The 14460-nt window shown below is 37.4% G+C and overlaps 1 protein-coding gene across 2 annotated transcripts; it reads right to left on the bottom strand.

Annotated features, from left to right (window-relative positions):
* Positions 1-1869: 1869 nt before the first annotated feature.
* On the bottom strand, positions 1870-10549 carry LOC141706043 (uncharacterized). Of its 2 annotated transcripts, XM_074508879.1 has the most exons (5): positions 10246-10549; positions 4103-4168; positions 3360-3482; positions 2749-2874; positions 1870-2640 (listed from the first exon to the last, which is right to left on the bottom strand). In XM_074508879.1, the coding sequence occupies exons 3-5, from the start codon at positions 3468-3470 to the stop codon at positions 2092-2094; spliced, it is 786 nt and encodes a 261-aa protein (XP_074364980.1). In that variant the 5' UTR covers positions 3471-3482; positions 4103-4168; positions 10246-10549; the 3' UTR covers positions 1870-2091. The 2 variants fall into 2 exon arrangements, with proteins under 2 accessions (XP_074364980.1, XP_074364981.1); XM_074508880.1 differs by lacking the exons at positions 3360-3482; positions 4103-4168.
* Positions 10550-14460: the final 3911 nt, after the last annotated feature.

The raw sequence follows: 14460 nt of genomic DNA, 5'->3' as shown, positions 1-14460 counted from the left end.
TATCACCTTTAAATAATACCGTTTCATTTTCTTCAGTTTGCAATTTCACTTTCTTATTCGCACAATCAATCTGAGCATTATTACTGGCTAGCCAATCCATTCCTAAAATAACATCAAACTCTCCTAGCCTGAAAGGTATCAAATCAACTGAGACATGACATCTCCCTATCTCAATATCACAACTTGGGCATACTCGATCTACTGTAAACTGGTCATCATTTGCTAATTTTATGACTAACACTTCATCTAACCACTGAACCTCACAGTCTATCTTAGAGATAAAATCTTCAGAAATAAAAGATCTAATAGCTCCTGAATCAATCAATACTAGAGCATTTACGGAATTTACAGGGAGTGTACCTGCAACCAAATTCGGACTTTGTACTGCTTCCTTCATTGACATGTTGAAAGTCCTTGCCCTGGGCTGATTTTGTAGTGGTAGTGGAGGTGGAGGTAATGCTAAAACTCTTGGAATACTAGCGGCCATTGCAACTCATCTGCAGTCTTTGGCAATATGTCATTTTCTTTCACACTGGAAACAAGTGATTTTTGCTCTTCCCATCGGACATTCTCCAGAGTAGTGTCCCTTTTGTTTGCACTTGAAACACGTGACATTTGGCTTGTTGCAAATTCCCGTATGCTTTTTACCACACATTCTACAATCAGGTATAGACGGTCGAATAAGCCTTTGCTGAGTTGGGGCAGGAAGTCGATTACCCATCCTCTGGTTGTTTTGTTCTGGTCTCCTGAAGTTTGCTTTTCCCCGAACTTGAAATCCCGGCCTTTTGTTGAAACGATTCTGAAAATTTCCTGGTCCTTTCTCTTTCTGAGCTGCTTCACTTTCACCTTCAATAATCATGGCCTTCTAAACAACAGCCGTATAAGTCGTCAGTTCAAACACAGCTACTCTGCTACGAATCCATGGTTTCAGTCCTTGTTGGAATCTCTTGGTCCGCTTCTTATCCGTATCCACTTGCTCAGGAACAAATCTAGCCAATTCAGTGAACTTGGTCTCGTAATCCGCCACTGATAAGTTGTCTTGCTTCAGCTTCAGAAACTTGATCTCCATCTGGTTCTTCATAAAGCGAGGAAAATATTTTTCCAAGAAAAGATCAGTGAATCTATCCCAGGTCACCACGCTTTCTCCTTCCAAAGCTTTCTTCGATTCCCACCAGTAATTGGCTTCGCCTTTTAGAAAGTAGCTAGCAAAATCCGTCTTCTGTTCTTTCTCAACTTTCACCAACGAAAAAGCTTTTTCTATCTCTTTTATCCAAACTCTCGCCTTTGTAGGATCTGTGGAACCAGTAAATTCCGGAGGCTTTACCGACTGAAATTGCTTGAAGGTGACCGTAGGTGCTGCTGGTGGTACTTGATGTCCTGGATGAGCGGCTTGCTGTAACATCTTTTGTTGGAACTGCTGCTGTTGCTGCTGCATTTGTTGTTGCATCATCAACATCTGCTGTTGCATGAGATTAAACATCTGATCCATCTGGTTATTATTGTTTTGGCCCTCGCCCTCGGTATTTCCATTTGATGAGTCGGATCGTGCTTTTCTTTTAGGTGCCATCTTTCTGGTAATAAAACAATGGGTTCTCTTTAATAACAGTATATTAAACAGGTGTTATGGAATGAAAATAATCTTTATAATATTAAAACAGTGTTAAAATAGTTGATATGAAAAAATAAAACAATTTAGTAAATATTCAAATAAATAAAACAGTATGATGTATAAATAAATCCCCTTTTTAAAATACTTTAAAATCTTTTTGAAAACATAAAGGGTACAACATGATCGTAAATAAAACAACATTTGTAAATATGCAACGGTAAAATAATGAAAATAAATGTAAATGCTTAAATGACTGAAAATAAAATAAATAAAACGTGCAAAAGATCATCTCATATATATATATGGGTAGAACACCAGCTGCAGGTGTCAGTGCTTGATACAAAAACCTATGATATGTCAGTCGTACTGCTACTACTATCAGTCAAAGTTAGTAGCTACACTCATACAAACTAGTCATACAATACTATGCTGCCTCTATCTACAAAAATGTACACGATACAACACTCCTCTATCTGCTAGTCTCAGAATCCTGGTGACACGTGACTCAACTCCTCCTGCAACGCCTTTAGCACTGCCTCGGTAAGTCCCACGGCTCTCCAATATGCGGCCTCTGCACTAAGATCCTGCTGTCTCAAATTCATAAGCTGCTGAGAACTAACCTGGTGAATCTGACGTAACATCTCCCTCAGTATGTAATCTGATCGTAATGCTCGGACGGGACCATCTGCCTGCGTCTCAAACAATCCAAGGATCTCTCTGCACTGGTTCTGCCATCGAATCCTCTCCTCTCTCTCCGCCTGAAAACGCTGATAAGTCACTGTATGATGCTCACGAAGATCCGTGCTAGAACCTCGAGAAGGTAACGGCCCATCTACTACTATCTCATCAATGAACTCTGGCTGTGGAAACTGATATACTCCAGGAATAGTGGCATAAATAGCTAATGGGGCAGTGAATAAAACAGGCTGCTCCATAGGTGCATACACTGGTGGCTCTGCCTCTGGCTCCATCTGTGGAATATCTGGAATCTCAGGCTGCGGTACTGGAATCTGCGGCTCTAGGTCATCCCACTGTGGAAGGTCAATCATATCAGGAACATCAAACATCGGTAACTCCAAAGATGTAAAGTCAGGCATCTCCAGCTCAAAATAAGGAAAATAATCAACAAAGTCTGGTACCTCTGGTGGAGGTGGTATCTCTGGCACTGGTCCAGGTGGCAATGATGGAAACATCTGTACTGATACTGGGGCTAGAACTGGTGCTGCTACTGGGTCTGACTCAGTCCGCTCCGACGAAGAAGCCATCTAATATACATAACAATAATAATACAAAAACAAATCAAACCACATTCCTAAAATCATAACTTCTAATCACATACACAGACAATCCTAACACTCTTACTTCTATCCTATCTAATTTTTCTATCTTATCTTAATCCTAACATTCTTGTTTTCAAGGGTCAATCCTAAGCTCTGATGTCAACTATAACACCCTCCAAATCCGGGGTATAGATTTGGGGCATTATTAACAATAACTACAAACTAAACCTGCACAAGCGGAATATAAATATAATAATTACCCCAAACTATTACTACTCGGGATCTTTTAAGGGTTGAGTTGAAAACAAGAACCACATACTACACTTTATTACAAACCCAAATAAAACAATTTGTCTTAAGAACTCTCTTTGTTACAAAACTTTATTCTATCTACATTCTCACCACACAACTTTTATTCAAACTACACAAAACTTTTATTCAACCCAACAGTACTACTTATCCTGTTACACCTGATCTGGCAATTCAAAGCTCTCTTCGGGAATAGGAAGGAACACTCTTGGTATAAGAAGGTCCCGTTGCTTGACTTGCTTCTTGACTACGCGGGTCCTGATGGGTTTCATTCTCTACCTTAACTGTAAAACAATAGGAACAACAATAAAAAGGGATGAGCCAAAATTGCTCAACAAGCCTGCAACAATATATATATATATAGTAAAAAAAGAGAGAAATAAGTGAACCAATGATCTGCTAGTTTGAACAACCATCTGAATCTGTAAAGGATAATAATTTGCCAATACTGGCGAGTACCAAATGAACAAGACTGGAAACAAGAACCAACATATGCACTATAACCTGCTGATCAGTCAGGATACAGTGCGGATCTATACCCAACTGTATAAACCCAACCGACATAAAGAGTACTCAGGCAACTATGGCCTATTAAATAATGGTCTGGGTAAAACCCAGCCCGTATAGTAACCATCTAGTCCAAGGTATAGCATCCGGAACAATCGGAATGCTTTTGATATATCCCAACACCAGGATATACCAGAGTATATGTAACAAGGGTAAAAGTATTGGAATATGAATAGGGGATTCAATAAATTGGGAGAAATCAAGAATCGAAATGAAATTGCAGCAAGCATTAATAATTGGGTAACAGTGTATATGAACAAAAATTATCAAAGGTAACTGATATGATAAAAGGAAATATAATTCACTATTCTGAATTTAGAATAGGGGAAAAACTTGCCTTGCGCGTACTTAACCTGGTTCAACTCACCGCCTTCTGTCCCTAGCTTGCTCTGCCTTGCTAACACTGAACCAATCATAGAAAGATAGTTGTTTAGATAACTTACTATATACGTGTATCTCGAATTGATATCACGTAACCTTATCAGTCTACCCATGCATTTCTATCTGACTCGCATATATACACATATAATTATATAGCACGTAAGGTTCACATAATCACGTAAAGCACATAGCACATAAAGCACATAATTAATTTTTAGACTTATAATTATTTTTAGAATCAATTCTAGACTCATATTTATAATAACTAACCCTATCTAATTTTATTACAATTTTTTGATATTTATTCGACTCGATTCTACCCCTACTAGAGCCTATGAATAGTTAATTATCACAAAACCACTCTCTTCCGGAATAAATTATAACTTACAACTATTTTATTGGATTCATTTCATTTTTCTGAGTCTATGGGTCTTCGTTTTGCTCAAATCGGACTAACGGTTTAATTATTATGAATTAAACAAGATTTAATTAATTAATAATTAATTATAAATAATTAATTATAATTAAATAATCCTTAATTACAATTTTAAAAAAAATTAATTAATAATTATTGTATTTTAAAATAATTAATTCCTAATTATTAGGATTGATTATTATTTATTACACTTATTTATAAATTATTAATACTTACTCGATCAGATCGATTATTTACAAATAATCAATCGATACTATTAACGGATACGCTATTTATCGAATAACTACTAACTGCTCGAATTGTAAACCAACTCAACGATTAATCACTCGCATAAATATGAGCTACGCACTATTCTCGAATACTACCGAACTAATATATTATTATTGAAACTTATATGATTCGTTAATCAATTAATTATCGGTATTTAATTATACGATACGAACAATTATTACGACATTCTTCGAATAAATTATTGCTCGAATAATAATTCTCATTATCGAATCACTACTCGTAAGACTACGAGTTACTCGTAATATTAACTAGTTATTAGATTATTAATCCTATTATTTAATTATTTTTAATCCTTATTTATTAATTAATTACCTAATTATTAATTAATTACCTAATTATTAATTAATTAGATAACTAATAAATAATTAGATAAATAATTAAATAATTAATTAAATAATTAAATTCGAATTTATAAATTTATAAAATAATTCAGAAATTATTTACAAAATATTTTAGATTTTTAAATTTAATTTTTATTGGATTTTTAGAATTATTAAAAACTAATTTTAATATACTAAAATATAATTAAATAATTAATTAATCAAAAACACAAAAACAGGAACAGGGTTAGGGTTTTTAGGATCAAACCCGGGTCGAAACCGGGTTGCAAACCGGGTCGAGCCCGGGTCGCGAAGAACAGCCGGAATCTGGCAATTTCTCCGACGATTGCGACTGGAACCGGCGAAGCAACGACGACGAAACTCAGCTTTTCAGGCACGATTCTTCTGCGACTTCGTTTCCCCTTCGTTCCCGGGCCTCCCTTCGTCCTCCTTCTTCGTCGAACATCACCGGAGACGAAGAACAGCGACGGCGTCGCCGCTTCTCCGACGACCACGAAACTGAAGCCAAACACTACGAAACCGGTGTCGTTCGACTCCAAAATCGACGATCTAAACGTCTCTAACAACCATAACATCAAACAACACACAGAAATTCAAACCCGAATTCAAGAAATAATCCAAAAATTACGAAATAAAAATCAATACCTCTGATGATGATTTTGACGTGATAATTTGATAGAACAGGCTTCGGGCTTCAAATCGGTTACTCACACTTCGATTTCTGACACTCCTATCACGATCAAATTGGCTTTGATCCGCAAGAACACTCAAGAACCCTAATTCCCCTTTTCTCAATTTTCTGATTTTTAATATTAATTAACTGAAAAATTAATAACAAATCTGATATTTATATTTATGAAAATAATACCCCCAAATAAAATTAAGGGTCTAATTACACTCCTAATAAAATATTTGGCCCCAATTTTTATAATTTTTGGGTATTAATATTGAATTTTTAAATATTTAATAAATACAAAATAAATGCTAAAAATTCCCAAAAATTGTGAATATTACAAACATGCAAAGAAAAATGATATATGATAATTTCATGATCATATAAAAATAAAAATGTGATTTTTGTGGGGTTTTTGGTACCCGAAGGGGCCCGAAAAAGTCATTTTTCGTGAAAAATGTAAATTTGTAAAATGTCTAGGGGTTCAGAATAGCGATATGGTATAGGGCATTTTTAACAAAATAGGGCCAATGATTTTGTTTGAAATACGGGCTTTTAAAACATGATTTTGAGCTGTACGGGTTTTGATATAAAATATATAACTTAGGATAAAACACTCAATAAATATCCAAAACACGTTTGGATCAAAACAGCCAACACGTAACACATAGCAGTTAGGGTTTAATGACTTAACACATTTAATCACATAATAATACACATAATCTATCTTTATTATGATATAATACAAGCGTAATTTCTCGGTCGTTACAGCGAGGGCGGAGTTCGGGCGGAGTTCATGGTGCAGGGATGCTCAGGCTGCATGGACGGGACGACTGGGTAGCTGCTTCGCGGGGGAATCGAACCAGAGGAAAAAACGGAAGAAACGAACCTGTTTTGGCTGAAATCGGGACTCGCCGGAACAGGGGACGGCTGCCGGATTTTTCCCAGATTCCGGGGGGTCAACCCTGTTCTTGCCAACCCAAAATTCGACCCATTTTCTTTTATTTTAGACCCGGTTTCGATCCTGAAAACCCAGATGTGAATTCTGAAAAGTTGTTTTTGTATCTTTACTATTTAATTTTATTTCAGAAAATAAGTTTTTGAAAATTAGAAAATCATATAAATAATTTGAATAAAAAAGTGAAATATTTTATAAATAATTTCTAAATTATTTTATTAATTTAGAAATTCGAAATTAAATAATAATTTATTTAATTATTTATCTAATTATTTATTAATTATTAATTATTTAATAATTAAGTAATTATTTAATAAATAAGATTAAATAATTAGATCAAATAATTCGATAATTAATCAATTAATGCGAGTAACTAGTAGTTATTCAAGTTGTGTTTCGATAATTTGGGAATTGATGTTCGAGCGTTGATTTATTTATGCGATCAGAGTTGTAATGATTATTTGGATCGGATAATTAATTATAGGTAATTGATTTAATCATATAATTCGTAATAAATTGTAATTAATTTTAAAAATTTGGAAATAATTATTTTAAAATGTAATAATTCTTAATTAATTATTTAAACATGTAATTAAGGTTTAATTAATTATGATTAACTAATTATAATTGAGTTATAATTAATTAAATCTTGTTTATTGCGCAGTAATTAAACCGTTCATCCGATTTGAGTGAAACGAAGACCCCTAAACTCAGAAAAATGACCCGATTCCATTAAAAATAATTATAAATCATAATTTCTTTCGAAAGCAAGTCGTCTTATGATAAATAATTGTTTATAGACCCTATTGGTGATAGAATCGATTCTAATAAATCCCGAAAAATTAGTAATCGAGCCAGATAGTGTTTGTTAATGCGAATATGAGTCTAGTATCGATTCTAAAAATAATTATAAGTCTAAAATTAATTATGTGCCTTATATGCTATGTGCTTTACGTGATTATATGAACTTTATGTGTTATATAATTATATATGAATCGAATAGAATCGTATGGGTGGACGATTAGGACTTCGTGGTATCAACCTGGGATTGCGTATGAAGTAAGTCATCTAAACGCATAACTTTCCCTAATAGATTCAGTACCAGTAAGGCGAATCAAGCAGGAGGCAGAAGGCGGTGAATCATACAAGGTGAAGTGCGCGCAAGGCAAAAATTTTCCCTATTATAAGTTCAGAATAGTGAAATACATCCAACTTTCCATATCAATTACACCTTGATAATTATTGTTCACATATACTGATACATAATTATTGATCCTTGTTTCTATTTCATTTCGATTCTTGATTTCTCTTAATTCATTGAATCCTCTATTCATATTCCAATACTTATACCCTTACTTACATATACTCTGATATATCCTGATACAGGGATACATCTAAAGCATACCGATGGTTCCGGATGCTAAACTATAGACTGGATGGCTACGATACGGGCCGTGTATTAACCAGACCTTTGATTATTAGGTCATAGTTTCCTGGATACCTTATATGTTGGTTGGGTCTATGCAGTTGGGTATATATCCGCATTGTATCCTGACAAATTAGTAGGTTATAGTGCATATGTTGGTACTTGTTTCCAGTCTTATTCATTTGGCACTCGCCAGCTATGGAAATTATTATTCTTTATAGAAATAGCCGGTTGTTCAACTCAGCAGATTATCGGTTCATTTATCATTTTCTCTTTACACTACATATATATTATTGCAGGCTTGTTGAGCAATTTTGGCTCACCCCCTTTATTGTTGTTCACCTCGTTTTTCAGTTAAGGTTGAGAATGAAACCTATCAGAACCCGAATAGTCAAGAAGCGGGTCAAGCTGCAGGACCCTCTAATTCCAAGAATGTTTGTCCCTATCCCAGAAGAGAGTTTTGAGTTGTCAGAGCAGGTGTAGCAGGATAAGTAATAGTTATAATTTGAATAAAAGATGTTTAGTTTAAAATGTGAATAGAATAATGTTTTGTAATAAAGAGAGTTTTTGAGACAGGTTGTTTAGATTGATTTGTAATAAAGTTGGTTTGTCGTTCTTGTTTTCAATCCTTAATCTTGAAAAAATCCTGAATAGTAATAGCTCGGGATAATTATTTATTTATCTTATGCTTGTACAGGTTTAGTAAGTAGTTGGTGAGAATAATGCCCCAAATCTATACCCCGGATTTGGACGGTGTAATAACTACCTAATATAAAATTAATCAAGTCATGATATAACTTATTTGCCTATATCTAACTAATATAAAATACAATACAAATATTTGAACAAAATCAAACATAATCTAAAATTTTAACATGACTAAATAACAAGTATTATTTAATAAATATATACACACACATACTAGCTTATAGCACACGAATTATTTTAATATTTTTCATCTTATTTTTTTCAACTTTTATATTTCGTTCATATTAATAGAAAAATAATTTATAAATATAATAACATATGGTGATAATATTTTAAATCATGTACTTCTTCTTCTATTCTACCCCTATGGTATAAATGATTAACATTACTGGTTAAACTCCTTATATGCACTTTTTCATATATTAAAATTAAGAATACTTTTTAGTTTTGAATTCTGACTATTCTATTATTTTATCTGACTTTAAAATCAACGGCCTTTATATATATATATATCATTAAACACAAACAACCAACAAAAATAAAAATTAACTTTATTAGATTTATGATAATTTAGTATAACTAACATACTTAAATATGTAACATATTATTAGAAATGGACCAACAAAGAAAAAATTAACTTTATTAGGTTTATAATAATTTAGTATAACTAACATACTTAAATATGGAACATATTATTAGAAACGGAAATTATTATATACTAGCATGATAAGATAATTAAAATGATACAGCTTATCATTTGCCAGCCTCACCTTATCTTTTGCTAGCCTCACCTGGTGAGCTCAAGATTTTTTAGAAATACTTAATTGAAATATATATATAAACGTATAAAAGCCTAATTATTAAAATATATATATATATATACTTTATTTAATTGAGATTTACTTTCATTTATATTATAACTTTATTTCTTCATATTTACTTTTACTTAGTTTACTTCTCATGTAGTTAGAGTAATATGCAGCATTCTGTATATGTCAAATATGCCATAAATGTTCAATCCTAAAAAAACCTTTTAAAAATATAAATTATTTACTTGGTAATATTAATATACCGACTTCCATTCCCAAAAAGCTCTCTGTGAAATATAATTGTTTTTAATTTAATCTACGGGACAATTAAGAGAACATTTATTTTGAATCCTAGTCTAACAGAAGCTGCTTATGCCACGAGTACACGGTCCAACAGCTTAAGAGTTTGGATACAGTTCTACAAAGAGAGAGCTTTGAGTATGAAAGATAAGCTTACCTGCTCCCTCCATGGCACCTCAGCTTATTTTTATTACGGGAGTCTCGGATGCAATCACCTGATAAAAATGCCATCATTCTCTCAGGATGTTGCTCACAAATATTACCAAAATGCATGGATTAATTAGGTACTGCTGTTATTTTTCTGTATAATCAATCTCTTAAGTATCTGTTCACATCCACCGGAGATGAAAACACTTTAATCCTCGAAACTCAAAATTGATGCACGATTGTATTTCTTCCGATAAGATATCCGGACAACACAATGGAATCTGAACAATCTGATAACTCCTGGTGGCGGGGCTGCTCCTTCGACACTGTCCTGGATCCTTCGCCGCTGTAGAGGTGTAGCTGTGGTTGGGTTCCTACAAAACAACACCGGAAGGGGGGTTGGAGTCCCGCGGCGCCTCCGGCGTGAGAATAAGAACTGGCTTTTTGGGAAGATGAGGATGAATATGAACGTAGGGTGGCTGTGTGTGTATATGAGTGTGTAAGAATGATTAACCCCAAAACCTCACCTCCTTGGGCTATTTATAGCCCAAGGATAGGGTTTTAGGGTTGGTACCTTTGAATCATAGTCATTGGTTCTGGGAGCGGAGGACACCTGGCGGGAGTGGATGCTTTACACGTGTCAGCGCGGGACTGGTTGAGGAATGTTTTGAGGATCCTCTGACACGTGCCCTGATTATTCCCATGATTGATGTGTGACAGTTGTCCCCATCACGTGCTCGGGCCAACGTCTCACGTGCTGGGGTTTATCAGGGTTCTGCTTGCGGGACTGAGCTTGTTAGGAGTGGTGCCGTGCGGGACTACTCCTCCCAAGAGCCGCGTGGAGTTAGGGGCCTAAGAGAAGGCCTCCTAGGAGCTGTATGGAGTTAGAGCTTAGGAGCAGGCCTCTCAGGAGCTGTATGGAGTTAGAGCTTAGGAGCAGGCCTCCCAAGAGCTGTATGGAGTTAGGACTTAGGAGCAGGCCTCCCAGGAGCTGTATGTACTATCAGTATGTACTATCATGTGCCCCCCACTCCCTTATGCAGATTTTCTGGATGGGGGAGTGTTTTTGGGTTTATTTTTAGAACATGAGTTTTTTGTTGTTTTGTTGGAAGGAGTTGAGCTTTTCTTGCCCCCCAGTCCGGATTGCGCTGAGTTCGGCGAATCAGGACTAAACTTGTCCTTATCTAGAGTTGAGCTTTTTTTGCCCCCAGTCCGGATTGCGCTGAGTTCGGTGAATCAGGACTAAGGTGGTTGTCCTTAGCCGGAGTTGAGCTTTTCTTGCCCCCAGTCCGGATTGCGTTGAGTTCGGCGGATCAGGACTAAGGTGATTGTCCTTGTCAGGAGTTGAGCTTTTCTTGCCCCCCAGTCCGGATTGCGCTGAGTTCGGCGAATCAGGACTAAAGTTGTTGTCCTTGTCAGGTGTTGAGCTTTTCTTGCCTCCCAGTCCGGAGTTCGTTGAGTTCAGCGAATCAGGACTAAGGTTGTTGTCTTTAGCAGGAGTTGAGCTTTTCTTGCCCCCCAGTCCGGATTGCGTTGAGTTCGGCGGATCAGGACTAAGGTGGTTGTCCTTGTCAGGTGTTGAGCTTTTCTTGCCTCCCAGTCCGGAGTTCGTTGAGTTCAGCGAATCAGGACTAAGGTTGTTGTCTTTAGTAGGAGTTGAGCTTTTCTTGCCCCCCAGTCCAGATTGCGTTGAGTTCGGCGGATCAGGACTAAGGTGGTTGTCCTTGTCAGGAGTTGAGCTTTTCTTGCCCCCCAGTCCGGATTGCGGTGAGTTCGGCGGATCAGGACTAAGGTGGTTGTCCTTGTCAGGAGTTGAGCTTTTCTTGCCCCCCAGTCCGGAGTTCGTTGAGTTCAGCGAATCAGGACTAAGGTTGTTGTCTTTAGTAGGAGTTGAGCTTTTCTTGCCCCCCAGTCGAGATTGCGTTGAGTTCGGCGGATCAGGACTAAGGTGGTTGTCCTTGTCAGGAGTTGAGCTTTTCTTGCCCCCCAGTCCGGATTGCGGTGAGTTCGGCGGATCAGGACTAAGGTGGTTGTCCTTGTCAGGAGTTGAGCTTTTCTTGCCCCCCAGTCCGTATTGCGGTGAGTTCGGCGGATCAGGACTAAGGTGGTTGTCCTTGTCAGGAGTTGAGCTTTTCTTGCCCCTAGTCCGGATTAAATTGATTTGTGTAGTCCGGACTTGGAAGTTGAAACGGTTTTGGGGAGTTTCCCCCCAATTATTTGAATTGTTACAGTTGTCTTTTTCAAAAGACGTGCTGTAATAATGACTCTTCAATAATGATCGCTCGTGATGGGCGGCTGGGATCGTGCCACGTGGCATGGTTATTTTGTTTTTAACCCCCTATAAAAGGAGGCGCTGCCTTCTTTGTTTTCTTTTTATTGCTTCTTCAATTGTTCCTCTTTGTTTTTATTTCTTTCTCTCGAGTTCTTTCTTTGCTGCTCTTGCCGTCGATATCTGTCGCTGTAGCTTGGCCTGTGGTTGATTATTTGTCGTCCCCAGTCGCTCCGTTGTATCAATCTCGTAAGTGTTGCTCTATTTCCCTGTTTGTGTCTTTACTTTGATTCTTCCGCGGCCCTCATTGTTTGGTTGTATTGTTTATGTGTTCTTGCATTTTGTTGTTGTTGTTTTGCTGTATGTGTATATATATATGTGTTTGTGGGCATGTTTTGGTGTTTGATTCATGTTAATTGTGTTTCTGGAATTAGGGTTTTATGTTGGGGTCCGGATTGGGATACGTAGTCCGGACACACAAGTTAGGATTTGTGTTTTTGTGTTTCTGTGTCGTTTGAGTTCGGAGTAATATGGTAGTTTTGGTTGCTTAGTTTCGGGGTTTTTGCAGTCCGGAGCTCATGTTTAGTGATGTATTTTCCATTGGGCCTCCGGACTGTTGCTTTTAATTCGTAATAAAAATGAATCGTAGGGTAGTCCGGACCATGTAGCTTTCAAGATAAATAACCTGTAGGAGTTTTAGACTAACCTTGGTCACTTGTTTTAGGTTTATGGTCCGGACTAAAGCTCTTGCCAAGGCATTCATAACTTGTTATCCGGGGCCATCTAGTTCAGATTCTGAGTCTTCTGCTGATTCTGAACGGGTTGAGATGGGGAAGAGGACTTCCACTTCGGATTCTGAGGCGATAACGAAGCTTACAGTTGCTAAAATATCTTCGAGAAAGGTACCCTGTAGTCCGGAGGGGCTGTGGGTGGAGAATCTTGGTTATTTTGTTACTAAGAGCGAGGAGATAGAAAACAGTTTTTATTTTAGGAGCATTAGGTCCGGGTATGCTAGGCAGGAGAATGCTGGCCCAGGGCCCTATGATAGGGAAGCTTTTGATAGGAAGTTTGCGAACAGCATAGTTGCTAAGGAGCACTATAAGTTGAAGGATGAGTATTCTGAGCTAGATAATGAAGCCCAGGATTTGGCGGTCCGGGCTGCTTTTCAGTTGGATCTCCGGATTGAGTGGAGGTGGCCGACTCCGGACGAGAGGGCTCATCATAGGCCGGCTGATGGCTTCGTTCCCGTATGGTTGGAGCATCTCCGGTCTGGGTGGAATCCACACTGGCATTTGTTTCTAAAACATTTGTGCAAATATGTGTACAAGATCTCTCCAATGCAGATAACTCCCAATGGAATAAAGTGGATGACTTGGTTCATTGCCACCTGCAATCAGTTTAAAGTTCAGCCCACTTTCAAGTTGTGGCATCACATCTTTCATTTAGTCCGGTCTAGCCAGTTCCCGTTGTACGAGCTTCGGTTCCGGGCTCCGGAGTGTGGATATGGTGGCTCTTATAGGCCCGTTATTCAGCAGTCTTCGCTGAAGTTTTGGAATGGGGAGTTGATCATGCTCCGGGGTTTGGACTTGCACTATCTACCCCATATAGCTTCGGAAGGAGTCCGGACTCGCTTTCGCAGGGATGTGCTCCGGGGTGAAGCTCTCCGGTTAATTTTTGCATTTTGTGAATGTCTGGGTTTCCAGATGACCCGAGACACCTTTATGAATCATAGAACTTTGCATAGGCTGGGCTGTAAGTAGTTTTATTTCTTGTCCGGACCTTTTAAATGTTTCTTATCTGCTCCCCTTTTTTGTTGCTTCTTGTTTTTGACTTGTGTTTTTTGCTTGCTTCCTGCAGGTTTACCACATTATAATCCGGACATGTCGTCCTCCGCTTATAGTGATGCTCTGAAAGGTCTGGGCAAGGCTTTCAAGTTGCCAAAAAAGAATGCTGTTG

Source organism: Apium graveolens, chromosome 2 (assembly GCF_009905375.1).
Source record: "Apium graveolens cultivar Ventura chromosome 2, ASM990537v1, whole genome shotgun sequence".
In the NCBI taxonomy this organism is placed as follows: Eukaryota; Viridiplantae; Streptophyta; class Magnoliopsida; order Apiales; family Apiaceae; genus Apium; species Apium graveolens.
Note: the sequence above shows the minus strand (reverse complement) of the source record. Positions and strands in the feature narration are given on the sequence as shown.